Source organism: Engraulis encrasicolus, chromosome 19 (genome assembly GCF_034702125.1).
Source record: "Engraulis encrasicolus isolate BLACKSEA-1 chromosome 19, IST_EnEncr_1.0, whole genome shotgun sequence".
In the NCBI taxonomy this organism is placed as follows: domain Eukaryota; kingdom Metazoa; phylum Chordata; class Actinopteri; order Clupeiformes; family Engraulidae; genus Engraulis; species Engraulis encrasicolus.
In genome coordinates, this window is record NC_085875.1 from 47,402,516 (window position 1) to 47,422,269 (window position 19,754).

Here is a 19,754-nt window from a genome sequence, read left to right on the forward strand (position 1 = left end):
GGAGTGATAATGGCCGAAAAGAGGCAACTGATTTCACAAGAGTGGGGAAAAGATGTCCATTCTGGGAGTACTGCAGAACAGGAAGTCCTTTGTGTGTGTGTGTGTGTGTGTGTGTGTGAGAGAGAGAGAGAGAGAGAGAGAGAGAGAGAGAGAGAGAGAGAGAGAGAGAGAGAAAGAAAGAGAAAGAGAAAGAGAAAGAGAAAGAGAATCAGTCTTGAGAACCGTGAGGATGTGGGGCATAATATAAGTGCAATGTCCTTTGCACAACTCCATGTCCATAAATCACGCTATAATCATAATGACTTAACATTTTTGAACTTAATTTATTACATTGGTCCATGACAACATAAATTACTTGGAAGGGCTTTTTTTAACCAGGAAGGACTTACAACATATACATACACAAATGCTGCTCATTTATAATGATTTTTAAACAAAGAAAAGGAACCGTTCAGGGTTTAAGTAAATTTGGCAGTCAGAATCCATCATCACTTCCAAGACACACACACAGCTAGCTTTAATATGAGACCCTTTCTCAATTTATATGCCCGTAAAAAGGCTGGAAATGTATTTTTTACCAACAGAGCTGAGGGTAGGGGTTCACGCGAAGGCCACAGGTTGTAAATGGTGACCACCATTTTAACCCTAAAGGAAATGACTTGTGTCAAGCTGTGTTCAAAACCACACAGTGTGCCTTTCATACAATTATCAAATTTCCATGGGTTTCTCAGGGTTTTTTTTCTGAGCAAATCCAAGTATTGGAAAACATAAAAGAATGAAAAAAAGAGAGGGAGAACATTTCAGCCAAATTACCATGTAAACGGTCATTAAACCACATTTAAACCTGTCAGAAGAGCTGGAATTGATGACTGTTAGATCTTTGACGCTCATAATTTATAATTAATGAAGGTTTTAACTCCAAGCCTAAGAGGCTTACTGTGTTGCATTGGCTGCTGGTTGTAAAATTAAAGTCCCGGGAGGAACCACAACCTCCTTAATCTACTATGGCAAACAATACAGTAAACAGTCAGTTTGCAGCATGTGTGGACCAGCCCTCCTATCGATGAGAAACATAACACAGGAGTTAAAAAAACAGCATGTGCTGAATGAACGAGGTTGTTCTTGTTCCAGTCAAACCGTTCAAAAGCATAGAAGTCATTCCCATGGAAATACAGTGCAACGGAACTACATCTCCACACATACTGTACGTACAAGTCTACATGTGTGTGGCACACTTTTAACCTGAAGACAAAATAGAACCCCATTAAAAAATAACAACACTCGTCCAGTGTCACTGTACTTAAGGCAGCATGAAATACAGCACATTGTAATACAAAACTCTCTAAGCTACTTGAGTGAAATTAACAGCTTCAGTTTTGACTCAATAAAGTAGCTCAAATGTGCATGCAAGAGATCAGGTTGCACACAGGTGTGTTGCAATGTGCTTAACGGTACAGTTACACTGTAACAGGAGTGTTTCACCAGTGTTGAATGTTGTTATTATAATATAACACATATTATAACTATAATTCATACAGTATATAACTATAATACATAACTATATAGTACATATTACAAGTCCTTCAAGTCACTCTGGAGCCATTCTGTCACCATGTCCGCCATACGTTTCCCAGCATCCAGAACAAACGCATGCCGGAGTCCACTTTCACAGAGACGGATGTCCCCGGTAGGAAAGTCTTTCTTTATGTCGTGGTAATACTGGACCGGGCACCAGTGGTCAGTCGCCCCGTAGTAGAAGACAAGCTGAGAGAGGGACAGAAGATGACACAAGTTTCTGTTTCTCGTTACACCGTTTCTGTCACTGTGTTCAAGTTAGAAGAGACAAGTTCGATTCTATGTTTTGGAAATCATCTTTTGCATTGCACAACAATGCCGACAATGATGTGATAACTACTTCTATCAGACACACGCAGGGTGCGATTTGTAGGGGGGGATGGGGGGATTGTCCCCCCTTCTGGTCTTGATATGGCCACTTTTTCTACATGATTTTATCACAGTTCAATGTAATTCCATTGATATTGATTACAATGTGAAGCATATCCCCCCTTCTGGTTTTCTGACAAATCGCACCCTGGACACACATAACATAACCTAGTAAGTGTAGTAGCTTGCATATAAAGTAGAGCGGAACTTTTAAAGGAGCACTGTGTAACTTTTTGAAACTAATTAGCCACCTTAATAAGTCAGACAATGCAGTCATTAATTTAAAAACAAAGATTCTCGGCAAAAAAGCTGATCTCCTGCCCTGGCCTCACAGTTTCAATGAAGATTAAATTAGACACACTGCTCTTTTAAACCACTGCTGGTTTTCAGGAAGACAATGGGGGGAAAGTTCTGTGAGAAAAGGTTCAGAAATATTCATATCCATATTCATACTTTTATTTGTGAAGCTTTAAATAAGCACTGTGTAGGATGGTGGCCAGAGTAGGTATTGCAACTATGCTGCTCATTGAAACTGTACTGGCTATTGACAAATTCGATCTTTTCATGAATATTTACTACATAACAAACTAATATTTACTAGTATGAGTACAGTAGGGTTTGCTGCTACAAAATGTCTGTTTTTGGAAGATCCCCCTTTTCATGTATGAAAAGTGCAATTTCCCCAGTCACAATGAATACTTCGAATTCAGTGGTGGTGGTAAATGTTTATGAAAAAGGTAACATATGTGAATGGGCAATAAGAATTCTGGAAATAAGCAACTAAAAATATTACACAGTGCACCTTTAAACTCGTGTGGACAAGTGTCAAGAGAGCAGCTCTGCCTCAGTGTGGATGTTATCTGTCTTCAGTACCCCCATGCTAAATTAACCCCCACGAAAATGAGAGGATTCATCTTCAAGGTTTAAACCTAACAAACTATCCATTCACCACCACCAAGATGAGCAGTTAACAGTCTTGCTGTGGAAGAAAGAGGGCCGAGAATACAGGAAAAGTAGAAGAGACTGCAGACAAACCCACGTGACGACAACCATTGAAAAACATGTCTGGATTAAAGCTGTGAGAAAATGTGTTAGTCTTTCATGTGCTGCAAGTTTATACGTGTGCTCCATAGTGGTTTTGCTCATACCAGCGAGTCCATCTTATGATTAATATCCTGATCTGCCAGGATGATTGGATATCGGGGCTGCTCAGGACTGTGTATGTGTGTGTGTGTGTGTGTGTGTGGCTCACACAACTTCCAAAATCACACAGCACTCTTAAACAAGTCAAGATGGAGATTCAGCAGTAAAATCAATTTCATTTGTCTAAATACTGCTAAAATATTAAACAGGAAATACGCTTCTGGAATGTCTTTAATTACGGACGTCCTGCTCGGTGGGCTATAAAATACAAAAAAAGAGAAACTTTTTGTTCTTCTTTTCGTGTGATTCTTGTAGCCACAGCAACAGGTGGCTGTAGCAAGGGGCTGTTTATATAATAATCAACACCTCCACATGGCTTCCAGGGCCTCATGGATCATGGTAAACATATACAAAATTACATTAGCAGAGAGCTGCCCTGCCATGCTGCCAAGCCTGTAAACCAAGCCCATATTCTTCATGCTTTGGCAGCTATCTGGTCTTTTTCATTGTGCTTTTTTTGTTCGTTTATTCACTTCCTCTTTCTCCGTCTTCCTCTCTCTCTCTCTTTTGCTCTCTCTCTCCCTCCTTCCACATCTTCTGGAAACGAGTGCACCCTGGAGTCCAGTGCTGACGGCTGAAGTTAGCCAGGGTGACGGCGCATCAATGGGGGAGAGGGGGGCTGCCATGCTATCACCTTTTTAAGCGACGACAGATCAAGTCCACAGACCCTTCAACAGCTGCCCCCCCCACTCTCCCACTACTAAACCATATTCCCCAAGACCTCCGGACCCCCACCTGCCATAACGACCCACCTCCCTGCCCCAAAAGGCCCCCACTCTGCCTGCCTGTTCAATACTGTTCTTCCGCCCGCCCGCCAGCCTCCTCAACCTCTGCTTAGCGTCAGGCACAGGGCGTTACACGCACGCCACCGAGACACAGACCCAGAGTGAAAGAAAGACAGAAGGGGGGGGGGGCCTTTCCTGAAGAGAATCGATGTGTGTGTGTGTGTGTGTGTGTGTGTGTGTGTGTGTGTGTGTGTGTGTGTGTCTGTCTGTTTGTGTGTGTGTGTGTGTGTGTGTGTGTGTGTGAGAGAGAGAGACAGACAAGAGACAGAGAAAGAGAGATAAGGGTGGGGGTTGAGAGTGAAAGAGAGAAATAGATAGGGGGGACGTTGGTTGAGACAGGGAGAAAGTGTGTAAGTGTGTGTGTGTGTGTGTGTGTGTGTGTGTGTGTGTGTGTGTGTGTGTGTGTATGTGTGTGTGTGTGTGTGAGAGAGAGAGACAGACAAGAGACAGAGAAAGAGAGATAAGGGTGGGGGTTGAGACAGGGAGAAAGTGTGTGTGTATGTATGTGTGTGTGTCTGCATGTACTGTATATATTTACAGTATGTGTGTGTATGCATGTAAACATGTGTGTGCGTGCGTGTGTGTGTATCGTGATTGAGATGTAGACTCTTCATGTGGAGATCTAGGATCTCTCCCTCTCTCGGGTGCACCCCAACACACACACACACACACACACACTCTCTCTCTCTCTCTCTCTCTCTCTCTCTCTCTCTCTCTCTCTCTCTCTCTCTCTCTCTCTCTCTCTCTCTCTCTCTCCCTCCCTCTCTCTCTCTCTCTCTCTCTCTCTCTCTCTCTCTCTCTCTCCCCCGGCTGCAGCCTCCCGGGCCGGCCTCGCCTCGTTATCAGCTCCTGCGCGGGGTCAGAGGGGTCGTGCTCTCCACAGGAACATCTTCACAGAGTGCGGTGCTCCCTTTGATCACCGCCAGCTATGCACACTGACAGCCCTCGCTCGCTCCCTTTTTAGGGGCTACCTTAGCTGCTTTTTCCGGTTCTGGCCTTTGCTTGCCTTTACTTTCCTTGGCTCTAGTCCTCTCTTGCTTGTGTGTGTGGATGCGTACGTATGAGTGCATGAGGAATGCGTGTGTACAGTATTGTTCATGCGTGTACAGTAAGTGAGTTTACAGCGTGTGTGTGTGTGTGTGTGTGTGTGTGTGTGTGTTGTCAGTGTTGAGGGTAACGCGTTACTAAGTAACGTAATTACGTAATTTAATTACTTTTGGCAGTAACGTAGGAACGTAACACATTACTCTTCAAATTTCAGTAACTTAATTACAGTTACTGCACTGCCGTAACAGTCGTTACTCGTTACCCAATTTAAGCCTTGAAATCATCTTCAGGTTTGCTGATATTAGTAGTTCTAGATGCGCGAAGCGCTCTGTCTGGGCTGTTTTTCCCTCAGCCCTTCTCTACCTCGCGGGTGTGGGTGTGTGAGAGCGCGCGCACGCAGACTGCTCCTTCCTCGTGCATGCAAGGTCTTTCACTGGGACTTTCATGAGCCCATTGCGCTGTGATGTGCTTAACCTATACTACAATATTTGGAGTTCCACCATTACGCCAGAGGTAAAGTGAAAGTGTTTCGCTGCGCAGTTAAATCTACAGTCATTCCAAGTCCACAGTTACGAGAATGCTTGGATGAAACAGCTGTAGGCCTACCCTACATCGCAAATGCCGCCATGGCCTCTGTTGTACTCACTGATGACATATTGGTTAAATACACTGCAACAAAAAAAGTTTAGGTAGCTCCGTCAGCAGCAGCAGCCAGCGCGAGTCAAGTAATTGAGAATAACGTGAGAACAACAGTGCAAGCAACACTTTTGCGTTGAGGACACGTTCTTCAGACTATTCAAATGTGCCTGATCAAACTGTCTTCTAGCACGAACGGATTCTGCATTCGGCAGAATCCTTAATAATAATGTTAATGCATATGCAATCCAAGGTCGTTTTTAATCAGGAAACTGAAAGGCTTTGGGGTAGCATAAGCTGCAACATCTAGGAGAGGATATGTAAGCTAGAGTGTTCTTACCTATCAACATTTCTGTTTGGTATGGCCACCTCATCCTACTCATTCTGTTTATTCTCTGAGACCAAAGGCAATTTTCATGCTGACATGACAATGAAAGTGTATTCTATTCTATGGCATAATGTTAGACTAAATTCAAATGTATTGACACTGTTATACATAGGCCTAGGCTTACAGGGCAATCATGAAGTTTGCATACAGTTTGCACAGATTAAAATATTAGGCCATTTACACAGCCGGTCTACAACCTGGGGAAGCAGGTGTATTATGAGGTGTGCCACTAAACTGGTTAAAATCCCTTTTCCCTCGAAAAGTAAAGTAAAGTAATAAGTAACGATTTACTTTTTAAATTTAGAAATAAGTAAAGTAATTCAATTACAATTGAAAGCAGTAACTGAAGTAAAGTAACTAATTACTTTAAAAAAGTAACTTACCCAACACTGTGTGTAGTGTACATGTATGAGTGTACACATGAGTTTACAGCTTGTGTGTGTGTGTGTGTGTGTGTGTGTGTGTGTGTGTGTGTGTGTGTGTGTGTGTGTGTGTGTGTGTGTGTGTGTGTGTGTGTGTGTGTGTGTGTGTGTGTGTGTGTGTGTGTGTGTGTGTGTGTGTGTGTGTGTGTGTGTGTGTGTGTGTGGTCTGTGGATGCGTGTGATACAATTGAAGTGTGCAAATTGGCATGTGTGAATTGTGTACAGCATGTGTCCATGTGTCCAGCATGTGTCCTGTCTAAATAATAAAGGTCCAAATATATATATATATATATATATTTTTTTTTAAAGCGTGACCTATAACGCAAATGTAATTTTAATCTTTTTGTAGAACTTTTTGTGTTGCGATTTTTGTGTGTTTTGTGATTTTTCCTTTTGACTATACGTACCTTGTTGAGGTTGTGTCTGATGGTGGCGTTGTCTCTCTCCAGCACCATCCTCATCTCCTGGCCGCCCATGTACATGGCATTCGCTGGAGCAACGAAAGTAAACAGAAAAACAACAGCGTGTGAACACGAGAGCCTCAATCAGCCAACATTAAACAACAACAACAACAACTACGTTTGATGATGAGCATCTGTCTAGTTTACGCCAAGCCGAGGCCCCGGTGATACTACATGACTTTGACAGTGTGGGTCTGCCCCCTCTTGCCAAGTTTGTGTCTCGCTCAAGGGAGGAGGACCACCACGACTGTCTGGCCAGTGCCTCTCTCCACACTCCTCACACTCTGCAGGCCTGTCGGCAGGGGGCAAACTGGTATGTTGTCCCGTGCCCAGAGAGACAGGGGCCCAGAATTAGGTCCCTCTTACATTGTTTTGGGTATTGGGTAGGGGGGCCTTTCAGATCACTTTTTCTTTGGCCCAGGAAAAGCCGTCAGCAGCCCTGCACTCTGCCAGCCATTTACCCTCGGCACCACACTATCCTCTTCGATGCCTAACGCGCGGGAACACAGAGAACTCACTCGACCATTATCAGGCTCCAGCCAAATCGGCAAATCTTCCCAGCACATCCCAAAGTACATTTAAAAAAAAACATCCATGCTCCAAGTGATGTACTCTGAGGTTTTTTTTTGGTAACTTGTGGTAACACTTAAATGACGCAGTTAGTTAAAGATTCAAAGGTAGAGAGTCTATTAATAGCCACAGATTGGAAAGCCAGGTGTGCCTGGATTGGAAGGAGTAAGTGATTGTAAGTATGTTAATAGTTGCACAGTGTACCATAACAGAGCTTAGGAAGGAGGATCAGTCTTCATTCCGGATAGCCAGATGCAAGAAACAGCTCTCCCAACCTCCACCAGGCCAAGAGTGAGCATAAACACATTGTTTAACTTAAGCTAATTAGATTGCCCGTCATTTTCATCTACTTTCAGCACAAGGAATTCAGTGCTAATCTTATTTGGAGTGCTTATCTGATAACATTAGCACTGACAATCTGTTACCTTTTACAATCTGCCTTGATTTGTAATTAAAATCAGAGTAGGTCTGAATCCACGATGGAAATGGAACAGTATGTCTTTTGCCTCAAAGATCCCCAATTTGAAACGTTGAGCCCCACGCTACCTCTGCTAGACCTGGCAAGCACTTTGAACAGAATTAAACAGGTCTGGGTCACAAATACACACACTGCGTTGTTTGCATTCAATATGAAAGGCTCATAACATACAGTACAGTTAAAGGCAGAGTGGAAAGAAGGAGGGGAAGGAGGGAGGAGGAAAGCATGATACGGAAAAAAGAGGGAAATATCCCTCCCATGGGAGAGGAGCAACTCAGCGAATTCTTTGATCTTCCATTCTATCCGATCAGCAAGTCAGCCGGCTGGATTTTTTTTCTTTTTCGCATTAAGATCATTAGTAGACATGCACATTTTTTCTCTTCCCCTCTCTCCTGTACACCAAAGAGAACATAGCTCGCTGCCACTTCCACTTTCAATGTCACTGCTCCAACAGAAGGCAGCTCCCCACATCGCCATCACACATACACACAGAACCACATCTATGGTATCGTGACAAGATGACCCCGAGAAACCATCCCCGCTCTGAGCCAAATACATCCAGGCGGGGTGGAGCAGGATGGGCCGGGGCCGGGGCCGGGGCCGGGGCCGGGAGGATTTTAAGGGGCTCTACAGCTCGACACAGCCTTGTAATTCTGGGCTCTGGCCTGGGCCTGACTATTGCACTGCTCTACCCAGTTAGATCTGCTTTGGTCAGCGCTCTGGTCTATCGTCTTATGATTGTCAGGGATCAGGAATAAAACTTTCTCAAATAAAGGGATGAAGACCTTTATTTGTGGAGGGAGAGAAAAGGTGGGAGAGAAATGGTTATACAGTGCTTGTGTGTGAGAGAGGGACAGACGGAGGGATATATATATATATATATATATATATATATACACACACAGAGAGAGAGAGAGAGAGAGAGAGAGAGAGAGAGAGAGAGAGAGAGAGAGAGAGAGAGAGAGAGAGAGAGAGAGAGAGAGAGAGAGAGAGAGAGAGCGGGAGAGAGAGAGAGAGAGGATGTTGTAGGCGAGCATGGGGTGGGGGTGCTCCTCAGATTACTGGGTTTGTGGGGTTTGGGTGTAGAGAGGGTAAAGGCCCTCTTACATGTCAACTGTGTCACCGTGTAGCTGTGAAATGGCTGCACATAAAAGAACATTCTACCAAAAGTCCAAAAGAAAGAAAAGACCAAAAAGGAAGACAACCAGTCTTCCCTTGGTTTTTTTCTTTTTTTTTTCTTCTTTTTTAAACAATTTTACTGCTTCAGGTGCTGAAGTGAAGAAAGTGGTGTTTAACCCATGAGTCCTACGAGCGTGTAAAAGGAGAGCAGCTCTGCAGTATATCACAGGGCTGTTAATCCTTACTGCTAGCTTCCTAGTTCCCTACTTCTTAGGAAAGTAGTTCCCAAACCTTTGGAATATTTTCGCAACCCCCCGCCAGCCCCACCCCTACCTCACATTTTTTATTTTTTAAGACATGTTTTTGCTCAACTTTAATGTAAATCACAGGAAATGTAAATACTGTACATGTATTACCCACTGAAGTGAATATTGCTACTAACAATGTTTGGAAAGGTCATAAAAGCATATATTCAAGGTTTCATGCAAACAGTCCCTTCTGACTGCGACCCCCCCTGCAGTACCTTCCCTCAGGGGTCCCGACCCCCCAGTTTGGGAACCACTGCCTTAGGAGACGGGAGAGTTCAATGGCACTCTACTCCACTCTCAGGAAGGGCAGGGGAGGGCTAAGGAGGTGAAAAAAGACTGCTGGTGGTTTGGTAGTTGGCATAAGATCTGTGATTTATGGCAAAATACATGCGATGAATATGGGCTTTGTAGTGTACCCTCCCCATATGTACATATACACGTCAGGCCGTCGACATGTGGGCATAATACTGTACTGTATGTCTACATGGGTTTGTCTCGGTATGTGTTCATGTATGTGTTTATGTGCACCGATGTGTGTTTATGTACAGGCCTGTGTGTGTGTGTGTGTGTGTGTGTGTGTGTGTGTGTGTGCGCGTCTGGTGTGCTTGCAGCGATGTGTGTTTATGTACAGGCCTGTGTGTGTGTGTGTGTGTGTGTGTGTGTGTGTGTGTGTGTGTGTGTGTGTGTGTGTGTGTGTGTGTGTGTGTGTGTGTGTGTGTGTGTGTGTGTGTGTGCGCGTCTGGTGTGCTTGCAGAGGTCAGACACAGCTCTGAAAATGGAAACTGCGCAGCGGTGAGTCACGCAGAAACACAATGTGGACGCCGGCTTACAGAAAATCAGGCAAATCCTTACCCTCAATATCTCCCTGAAGTGAAATGTCAGACATTTTTACTTAATGGGTAAATAATCAAAGTCACATTTGCACCTGGCTGTGTGAGCTGTGGTTTCTCAGCAGTGGCCATCACGGAAGTGTAACACCCATTTTAATGGTGGAAGTGTAACACCCATTTTAATGGTGTGATGAGGAATGAGGCGGGAGAGAAAGATGGGGAATCTTGAATAGAGTCGATCAAAGAAAGAAACTGACAAAGACAAAGTGAGCCACTCCGAATTCTCTCCAATAACAAAACACAACATAGCGACAAGATGTCACAGAATTCTGTGGAATGGACACAGACATTTGGGACACCAAATCTGTATCAGTTTCACAGATTTGGCCAAAATTCTGTGCTATGGTCAAGTGTTTTTCGTGATGGACTTAGGGAATTGCTTTCTCTATATTCCCACAGCTCTATGTTCCCACAGTCTTGTGTTTTGTGTTAGATTTTTTTTAATAGAATAGGAATTTTGGCAAAATCTGTGAAACTCACAGATTTCGTGTCCCAAAGGTCTGTGTCCATTGCACGGAATTCTGTGATCAGCTGAAAATAGTCTATTAATGCACAGTGCACACACAACCAACCTCACAGACCACCTCCCACATGCACATTAACATCCCCATGACCCCATACATTCACACTAAGTGGTGATGCATGTACACAGAATTGCATAGGCTTCCATTTTATGGTTTAACCAGTTAAAACACAGCATTGTAAATTTTTGATGCTATCAGAATGGCAATGACCGAGTCGTAGTGCATTACTAAAGGCCCTGTGTTGTGCCATAGTAGAGTAGTACTATGGTAATTAACCTTTCAATGACTATCACAGCGTGCCTCAGATGGTACGCCGTATATTATGGGGCTACCTAATCACGTGCAAAATCACTGGACACCATAAACTGCAGAGCTGCAGAGAGACAACCACATTTTATATCAACAATCCCCACATGGCGCCTTGCCCCAAAATATATATTCACATTCTATTTCAGGTGAGCCACACAAACAAACCAAAGTGCATACGTTGTCCAAAACCATGCACAGGTATGTCACCTCCTCCCCATAAACAAGTAAAGTCAATCAAAATGCACACTTTGACCAGAAACAGCCCTGAGTTTTGGTCTTCGTTGATTAAAGCTACAACCTCTACTTTTGGGGCGTCTCTGAAGAGAGAGAGAGAGAGAGAGAGAGAGGGGGCGGGGAGGGCGAGGGATGAATAATAAGTCATGATCATCCATGAAGCAATTTCAAATAAGCATTGATGAGTATGTGCTCCACCTCCAGTGTGTTTCAGATTAAAAAAATGAACCCGGAGACTCATCCAAGGAGACACATGCATTCGCTGGCTGGAAATATTGAATGGGATGAAGTAGATTATTGGTCATGAGGAATGTTGTTGAGAGAGGGGAGAGAGAGGGGGAGAGGAGGAGAGGAGGAGGAGAATACTGAGAGGGATCAGAGAGAGAGACAGAAGCTCAGATCTGGGGGGGGACCAGAGGTTGGATAAACTTTGAAATATCTAGAACCTTATGAGCCTCTGACAAATGAATGGTGAAATTCTCCAGCCACTCAGCTCTAAATTGCTATTTTGTTGCCTCAAATCAATCCTGCCACATCCATATCTTACCGTCTCTAGTCCACGGGTCCATGAGCAAACTCCCATCACTGGATGAGACGGGGAAAATATAGGAAGAGAAATATAGGAAGAGGGGAAGAGCGCTGAAAAGGAATAGAGAAACTGAGAGAAGAGACACCTGAGACTCAAAGAGCAAGAGAGAGGCAATGGGGGAGTAGAGTGAAAATGATGAGAGGAGTACAGATTGAAAGAGCATGGGGATGGATAAGACAACGTTATTCTATTGGGATTTTATATGGAGGAGTTATTTCTTAGGATAGGATCCAATCACTGGATTGTACTGTATAGTGCAGGTAGCACAGGAAATAAAGAATACAACGGATCACTCGTTGGAGAGTCTTTCCACAAATGTATTCCACAAATGAGCATTGATTCAAAAGAGAAATAAGCGAAGTGAGAGGCAAATATTCATGTACCATACACGGTGGATTGTTCCTTTAGCCTGGAACAAGCAAAACAAAGTATTCTCAACTGATTCTCTACTCATCTATATTCTTTTGCACTACCTTTGCCACTTCCCCACAAAATCTATGCTGCATTGCTGGACTCTGTGCTGCTTGTATGACTAGTGCACTGCTGTATACTCTGTCTTTCCCCACACTATGTAGTGCGTAGTTCCTCTCGTGTAAGTGGCTTTGAATAACCACGTCTGCTAAATGTTATTTAATGTACGTAGTGAGGAGTACACAAATGTCTCACAAACGGACATTTAACTGACAAATGACTGCATCTCAAAGAGGGGAATTTCATTTGCCTGAGGAGAGAATTGGGTTGTGGACGGGGTAGGATGGGGATGGGAACGGGTGGAGTGGAGTGGACTGGAGTGGAGTGGGGTAGGGGGTTGCAGGGAAGTGGTGGTACGGAGCTCTGGCTCTGTATGCTTGGAGGTGGGAGGGAGGGAGGGAGGTGCCCTTGGCAGGGCAAGGCATTCCAACCCAATTTACACATCTACACACATGTACCTGGTTAGCTGCTGACTGAAGGCACAGTGGATAGGGGTGGGGTGGTGTGGATATAGGCAGTGGGGGTTTGGATCAGCGAATGGCATGCGCTAGGGTTTCCTCCACTACTGTCTAAGGTACTTAAAATTTTGCCTTGATTGGTGCAAGGAGGACCAGGCCAGAGAAGGACAGCCTGCTACTGGGTAGGCTGTAGGGTAGGATGTGTGTGTGTGCGTGCGTGTGTGTGTCTGTGTGTATGTATGTGTGTGTGTGCGTGTGGGTGCACATGCGAGCACCAGTGTCTTTATGCGTGCATGTGTGTGTGTGTGTGTGCGCGCGCGCATGTGTTCGTGTGTGCGCACATGCCTGCGTGTGTCTGTATGCGTGCATGATTGGGTGTGTGTGCTTGTGGGTCATAGTGGTTTCTGAAGTACATTACCAGAATTGCTTTCAGAATCCTTGTTTCAATTAAGAGCATTAACAAGCCAGTAACAATCTTTATTTACTTAAGCTCGGAAATCCCCCTGACAGAACAGTTGCATTCACTTTGCCAATGCAGTGTAAGAACAGTACTTATATGTGGCTACAATGGCAAGTATGGGTATTAAGTGGGTAAAAAAATGGGTAAAAAAACAATGCCACAATTAACATGCACAGCTGGCATCATGGCCTGACTGTATTCGTTTCTACCGATATTATTTCAGGTGGGCTGTGCACAAAATACCATCTGCTGGTGCAAAAAGAGGAAAACCAATGATGTCTGAGGGAAGTAGAAAAGAGACTTGTTGACTAGTGAGTGCAACCTGTTTTACATCTCACTGGATCACAATACAAGCTCTTATTGCTAAAAACAAATCATGCAATCATGCTCAAGCACGGGATTACAAAAGCAATATGGAAGAGCAGAAGTTGGTAGATTACAGTTCATGCTCGTATTGCTAACTGAAGGCCATTTCTGAGTATCAAAGCACAGGAATGTTAGCAGCAAAGCAGAGATGTGCCAAGCTGTCATTAGAGTTTTCCAATTTGCAATTATGTTTCTGTTCTTTCATTATTTTATTTTTCTTTCTTTCTTTCTTTCTTTCTTTCTTTCTTTCTTTCTTTCTTTCTTTCTTTCTTTCTTTCTTTCTTAAGTCTGCTTTTTCTCTCTACCCTGGATTGTAAAATCACCATTAACCCCAGCACATCACTTTAAAGTAAAATCAAAGATTTTTAGAATTGTGCTGAAGTCATGCAATCATGTCTAAACACGGGATCACAAGAGCAAGTCACAAGAGCAGAAGTGACACTAATGTAGCTTCATCGGCACAAGGTGCCAGGCCGGTCGCTGTGTCTGATTTACATGAAGCCAATCCCTCCATTATTGTTGTTGTTGTTCCTTCAACAACAAGGCATCAATGTGTTTCTCTTTAGCCTTCATATTGGCAGAAACAGAACACACCGCTTGATGAGACAATTGTGTTTGTCTCATCTCTTCATTTCGATTACACATGCCTCTCCTAAAAGAACCTGCAGCGTACCACAATAGCACACAGCATCTCTCTCTCTCTCTCTCTCTCTCTCTCTCTCTCTCTCTCTCTCTCTCTCTCTCTCTCCTGATCGTGGTGCGAGGTGGGTGGTCACTCCCTGACGCTCTCTTCTATGCTGCAAACAAGCTGTCTGCGAGGAGGCAGCGGCCGCGAGTAACAAATTGGAGTTCCGGCAGCGTTCCTTATCGTTCATCATGTTCCCATTCGGCTGACGACAGCCAATCCACTAATGATGAATCTCGCGCAGCCGGGAATGTCAAACGTTTTTTGGGTCAACGGAGAGCTATCGGCATCGTGCTACAGGGGAGTTCTGTTCACAGATCTTGGAATGCAAAAAAGATGGTGGTCAGGTGCGGGTGGATGGATATAAGTACAGTATCTCTCTCTCTCTCTCTCTCTCTCTCTCTCTCTCTCTCTCTCTCTCTCTCTCTCTCTCTCGTCTGGGAAGGCTCCTGCGGGCCCATAAAAGGCCCTTCTGAAAAAGACATAAAGGCGTACAACATATGTAAACAAATACCTTGCCCCCAGATATGAGGTCATGCGCAGACAGCAGTCCAATATTCAGCAATATTCTCGTGGGGGAAACAAAAGGATAGAGCGGGGAGAAAAATAGCGGCGTGCGAAATCAGGAATTTGTGTGGTCGACTTTGATATGGCATTCTAAACATGACTTTCTCAACAGCGACCATATTTCAATCATTACATCTCCCCCTTTCCTTTTGATGGTTTTATTCACCCCCTAGTGTTTTTCCAGATAGGAGTCTTGGATTGAGAGGTTTGATTTTATACTACAAGCGTCGCATGCTTTGGGCTCAGGAGCCCTTTGTTGAGGAGGAAGTACAACAACATGGCTGTCCAGTATGGCAAATCCATAAGCCACAATAACAAAAGGTTATTCTCTTCTTCTTATGTAACCATATAACTACAGTGAAATGGAAGTCTGTCTTCCTTTATTCGTTCGCTAGTTGCCATAAATAGGCTAACAAAATATAACATACTGCGGATACTGTGTCATGCCAAATAATCAGACATAAGCAAGTAAGCATGCTTACTCACAATTAAAGCCATTTACCTCATGTCAAATGTGGTCCTCCTTTGACATTCTCTTTTTTTAACTTTCTTTTCGGCATGAACTTTGCAACATTGATTTGTGTGCTCTCTTTGTGTGTGTGTGTGTGTGTGTGTGTGTGTGTGTGTGTGTGTGTGTGTGTGTGTGTGTGTGTGTGTGTGTGTGTGTGTGTGTGTGTGTGTGTGTGTGTGTGTGTGTACGCTTATGTTTGCGTAAGTGTGTGTGTGCATGCATGTGTGTATGCATGTGTATGTGTGCGCTTCTTTCTTTTATGGGCTATCTAGTTACTTATTGTGCAACTAGTGCTGTCTGCAGCTCCTGGCCCATACGCTTCTCCCCATGCTGAAACACAGGGGGCGATGTAGTCTCCTGAGGCTGAGCACTATGCTGTGCGAGCCACCACTCACTCTCTCTCTCTCTCTCTCTCTCTCTCTCTCTCTCACACTGTCTGTGTCCGTGTCTGTCTCTCTCTCTCTCTCTCTCTTGCTGTCTGTCTGCCTCTGACTCTCTCTCCTTCTGTCTCTGTCAGTCTCTCCCCCTTCATCCTCTTCATCTCCCTCAACCATTATAAGCACAATCTTGAGTGAACTACCTCTCTCTCTCTCTCTCTCTCTCTCTCTCTCTCTCTCTCTCTCTCTCTCTCCCTCTCTCTCTCTCTCTCTCTCTCTCTCTCTCTCTCTCTCTCTCTCTCTCTCTCTCTCTCTCTCTCTCTCTCTCTCTCTCTCTCTCTCTCTCTCTCTCTCTCTCTCTCTCTCTCCCCATACTAACAGATGCTCTGAGGTCTCCCTGAGAGGTAAGAGCCACTGTTGGCAGCTATGTTTGCTGGCTCAGGATTTTACAATGGTATCAGGGGCTGTAGGCTTGTGGTAATGCTTCTTACCCTCCCTACCCACCACAAAAATATTTGTCACGTGTGTGTGTGTATGTGTGTGTGTGTGTGTGTGTGTGTGTGTGTATGTGTATGTGTATACTCGCGTGTGTGTGTGTGTGTGTGCGTGTATGTCTGTACTCATGTGTGTGTGTGTGTGTGGGTGTGTATGTGCGCGTGTGTATGTCTGTACTCGTGTGTGTGTGTGTGTATGTGTGTGGTTGAGTATGTGTGTGTGTGTGTATGTGTGTGGTTGTGTATGTGTGTCTGTGTGCGTGTGTGTGTGTGTGTACTCGTGCTCTGCATGTTGGAGTTATCATTTAGTCATGATCTTATCAAGTCCATCGTGGTTTACCACAGATGTGGAACAACTGAATTTTCGTTGTCCACTTCAGAAACTGTCTAGCAGCATCCACGAAGCTAAAGCTCTGAACAACTGTGACATTATCTGATTCCGTCGTAAATTGCGGCTTACCACCGGTCTGCTGGTTTGTGCGATTGGTGAAAAGCTATGGATGTTTTGGATCCCATTTGGGAATGGAATAATCGTGACCAAAAGCCCTTTTCACCAATCAGTGGCAGAGCTGTCAGGGGACTTCGAAAACAGTTATCACTCTCTATAGTCGCGGCCAACTCGCCTCGCTCCTGAAGGAAGTTTGGTCTGGCAGTGGCAGCCTCTATGTGGATGCACACGCTCAGTTTTCCACGTTTTGGATTTGAGGCTTGGGTACAGATGAGTCTGGGCTGGGATGTTTTTAAAAAAAAAGAAAGAAAGAAAGTTGCGTGTCTTTTTCAGCACTTCATTACGGGCCTGTCCTGCGTGTCTTCATCAGCGATCTCACAAGTGGCTTTTGCCAGCTCAGTAAACTCGCATGTAAAGCGGTAGACAGGCCTCCTTGTCCCTCGCCAACCTTGAAGGGGAATTGAGGGATGTGCCTCAGCCTCAGTCTTGACAAAATAGAGCAAAAATAAAAAGCGAACAAACATTATAAAAAAGGAACCCTTAATATATTGGTAACCCTGTAAGAACCAATAATGCCACATTGAACTGATGACTTGCAGCCTTGTTTGGACATGCAACGACGAGACATCAATGGAGGGAACTCAAAAAAGCGCACACACAAACACACAGGCACATTGTCTGGTAATTATGAAAGGGGAGCCTGTCAACAAACTCACACATGGCTTTTCTTTTTGCCCCGCTTAAGCCCAATGCCGCAGAATGTCTCGCATACTTCTGCATGTGTGTGGGACGGTAGACTGCCTGCGTTTGTATAAACACACCAAGGTCAGCTCCAGAACAGAAAGCCAGACCTAAGCTTAAAGGGGGTCAGAGAGTGGGTTGCGCACCAGAACGACAGAAAGGGGGAACGGTGGTCGCGTTTCTTCGTCTGCTGTGTTGATTTGCTAAAGGAGGAACATCATAAAGTCGTTAAGCACGGGAAGTGGCGCGGGCCAGGACCTTTCAGTCTTTCCTCTTTAATGGGAAAACAAAAACGCAACCCATCCGAATGACACAACTCCTCGTCAGCACAGCGTACAAAAATGAATCGCCTGCCATAGCCACGCATGTATCGACGGCCGCTCACAACAAAAGCCATGTGCGCTTTGGAACACAAGATAACAGCCTACGCATACACAACATTTAATGAATAAATAAAAAATATATATAATGACTACTGTCCACAAACCAAATCAGAAGTCAATAAGGTCAAAGGAAATGAAGTCAATGACATAAAATCCTTAACTGGTCATAAAAGCAATTTTAAAGACCTGCACCAACAGTATTTTGGGTGCCTGTGCATAAACACATCAAGTCCTCTTTATGTGGCATATGCCATCTGTGCGTGCGTGTGTTTGTGTGTGTGTGTGCGTGCGTGCGTGTGCATCAGGTAGAGATTGAGAGCGGGTGGGTGAGTGAGTGAAAAGCTCTACCTCTTGTCCCTTGAAGCAGAAACAGGTGTCTGGACAAGCTTCTCTGGCTGCCTCAAGCCAGGAGGGAGAGGAGAGAAGGAAAAGAGAGAGAGAGAGGGGAGGGGGGAGGAAATCACAATCACACACAGAGGAGCGCAAGGTGCCAAACTGGAGGCTAGACAGCTTCCCCTTCGCCAGGCTGCTCGTCGGTGGGATTCCATCTCCACAACGTAGGGCCGGATTAACGCACAGACTAGATATGGCTGCAGCCCAGGGGCCCCCACCACAGGCTAGATATGGCTACAGCCTAGGGGCCCCTACCACAGGCTAGACATATAGCTGCAGCCTAGCCCACCCCAATCCACCACCACCACCACCACAGGCTAGGTATGGCTGCAGCACAAGGGCCTCCACCACAGGCTAGATATGGCTGCAGCCTAGGGGCCCCCACCTGCCAGGGCCCTCGATTCTGCAAAAGTAAACATTTTTAGAATTATAACAAGATGCAGCATTGAAAACTCATCTGCACAGTTGACAGACATGGTATCCCTAATTCGTAGCTCCTAATTATCACACTATGTCATTTTGATGCAAAATTTGCCTTCCCAGGGCGGACACAGTAACGTGCAGCCTAGGGGCCCTGGGCCATCTTAACCTAGACCTGTCCACACGACACCCCCCCGTTACTACCCCCACCACACACGTGCCTCAAGCCCCTAAACCTCAAATCCCCAGCCCCCCAGCGGCACTCACTCCCTTCTCTGCCATGGATCCAACTTCCAGGAGACTAGACCCAGGGAGCAAACACACCTTCAATTCATTACCGTTTCCTCACTCTCTCTCCATCTCTATCTCTCATCCTTTTTCTGTCCCTCTCTCTCTCTCTCTCTCTCTCTCTCTCTCTCTCTCTCTCTCTCTCTCTCTCTCTCTGTCTCTGTCTCTCATGTCTCGTGATCCGATCCTGCCGAGCGATAAGGGCGCTACATGAAAAGATGCGAGGGGAGCCAGCATAAAAAAAAAGGGAGCAGACAAACAGACGGAGAGTAATGGCCTGGCGGCACAAGCTGCTTGCTCGCTTGCCCCCATGAATGAGCAGAGACAGGGACGCTGGCAGCTTTCGCTGGGCCCAGGACAAAGTCAAGTCAAGTCAAGTCAAGTGATCTTACTTGTCAAAAATCTATGTAACAGGGTTAACACAGAAGTTTGACATTGTACTTGACCAGTCTCATTACATTACATTACCTTGTGTACATTACATTACTCATCTGAAAGGGCCCCTCACCCAATACAGTACATACAATGTAATGAGAACTCAATCCTGAGCCCCCTCTGTCCCTGGGCCCGGGACAACTGACCCCTTTGTCCCACTGTCGGCTTCTCTGAGCTGAACAGAGCAGCTGGTGGTGGTTGGTAGGTAGGTAGGTAGGTGGTGGGCTATTGGCTGTGTCTGCATCTCAGGCCCCTGCGCTGTGCTGTGCTGTGCTGTGTGCTTGTGCTATGTGCTATGCTGTGCCGGCCCGCAGTGCAGTATAGCGCTGTACATTCTCTGAATAATTACT

At 45.1% G+C, this 19,754-nt stretch overlaps 1 protein-coding gene across 1 annotated transcript in view; it reads right to left on the bottom strand.

The window, feature by feature from the left end:
- Window positions 1-299: 299 nt before the first annotated feature.
- ldah (lipid droplet associated hydrolase) overlaps window positions 300-19,754 on the bottom strand; it is an 86,667-nt gene continuing 67,212 nt past the window's right edge. The window contains exons 6-7 of the mRNA XM_063223934.1: window positions 6,833-6,915; window positions 300-1,764 (exon numbers count right to left, since the gene is read on the bottom strand). Of these exons, the coding sequence (XP_063080004.1) occupies window positions 1,573-1,764; window positions 6,833-6,915 (275 nt within the window). The 3' untranslated portion in view covers window positions 300-1,572. The remainder of the gene's footprint in view (window positions 1,765-6,832; window positions 6,916-19,754) is intronic.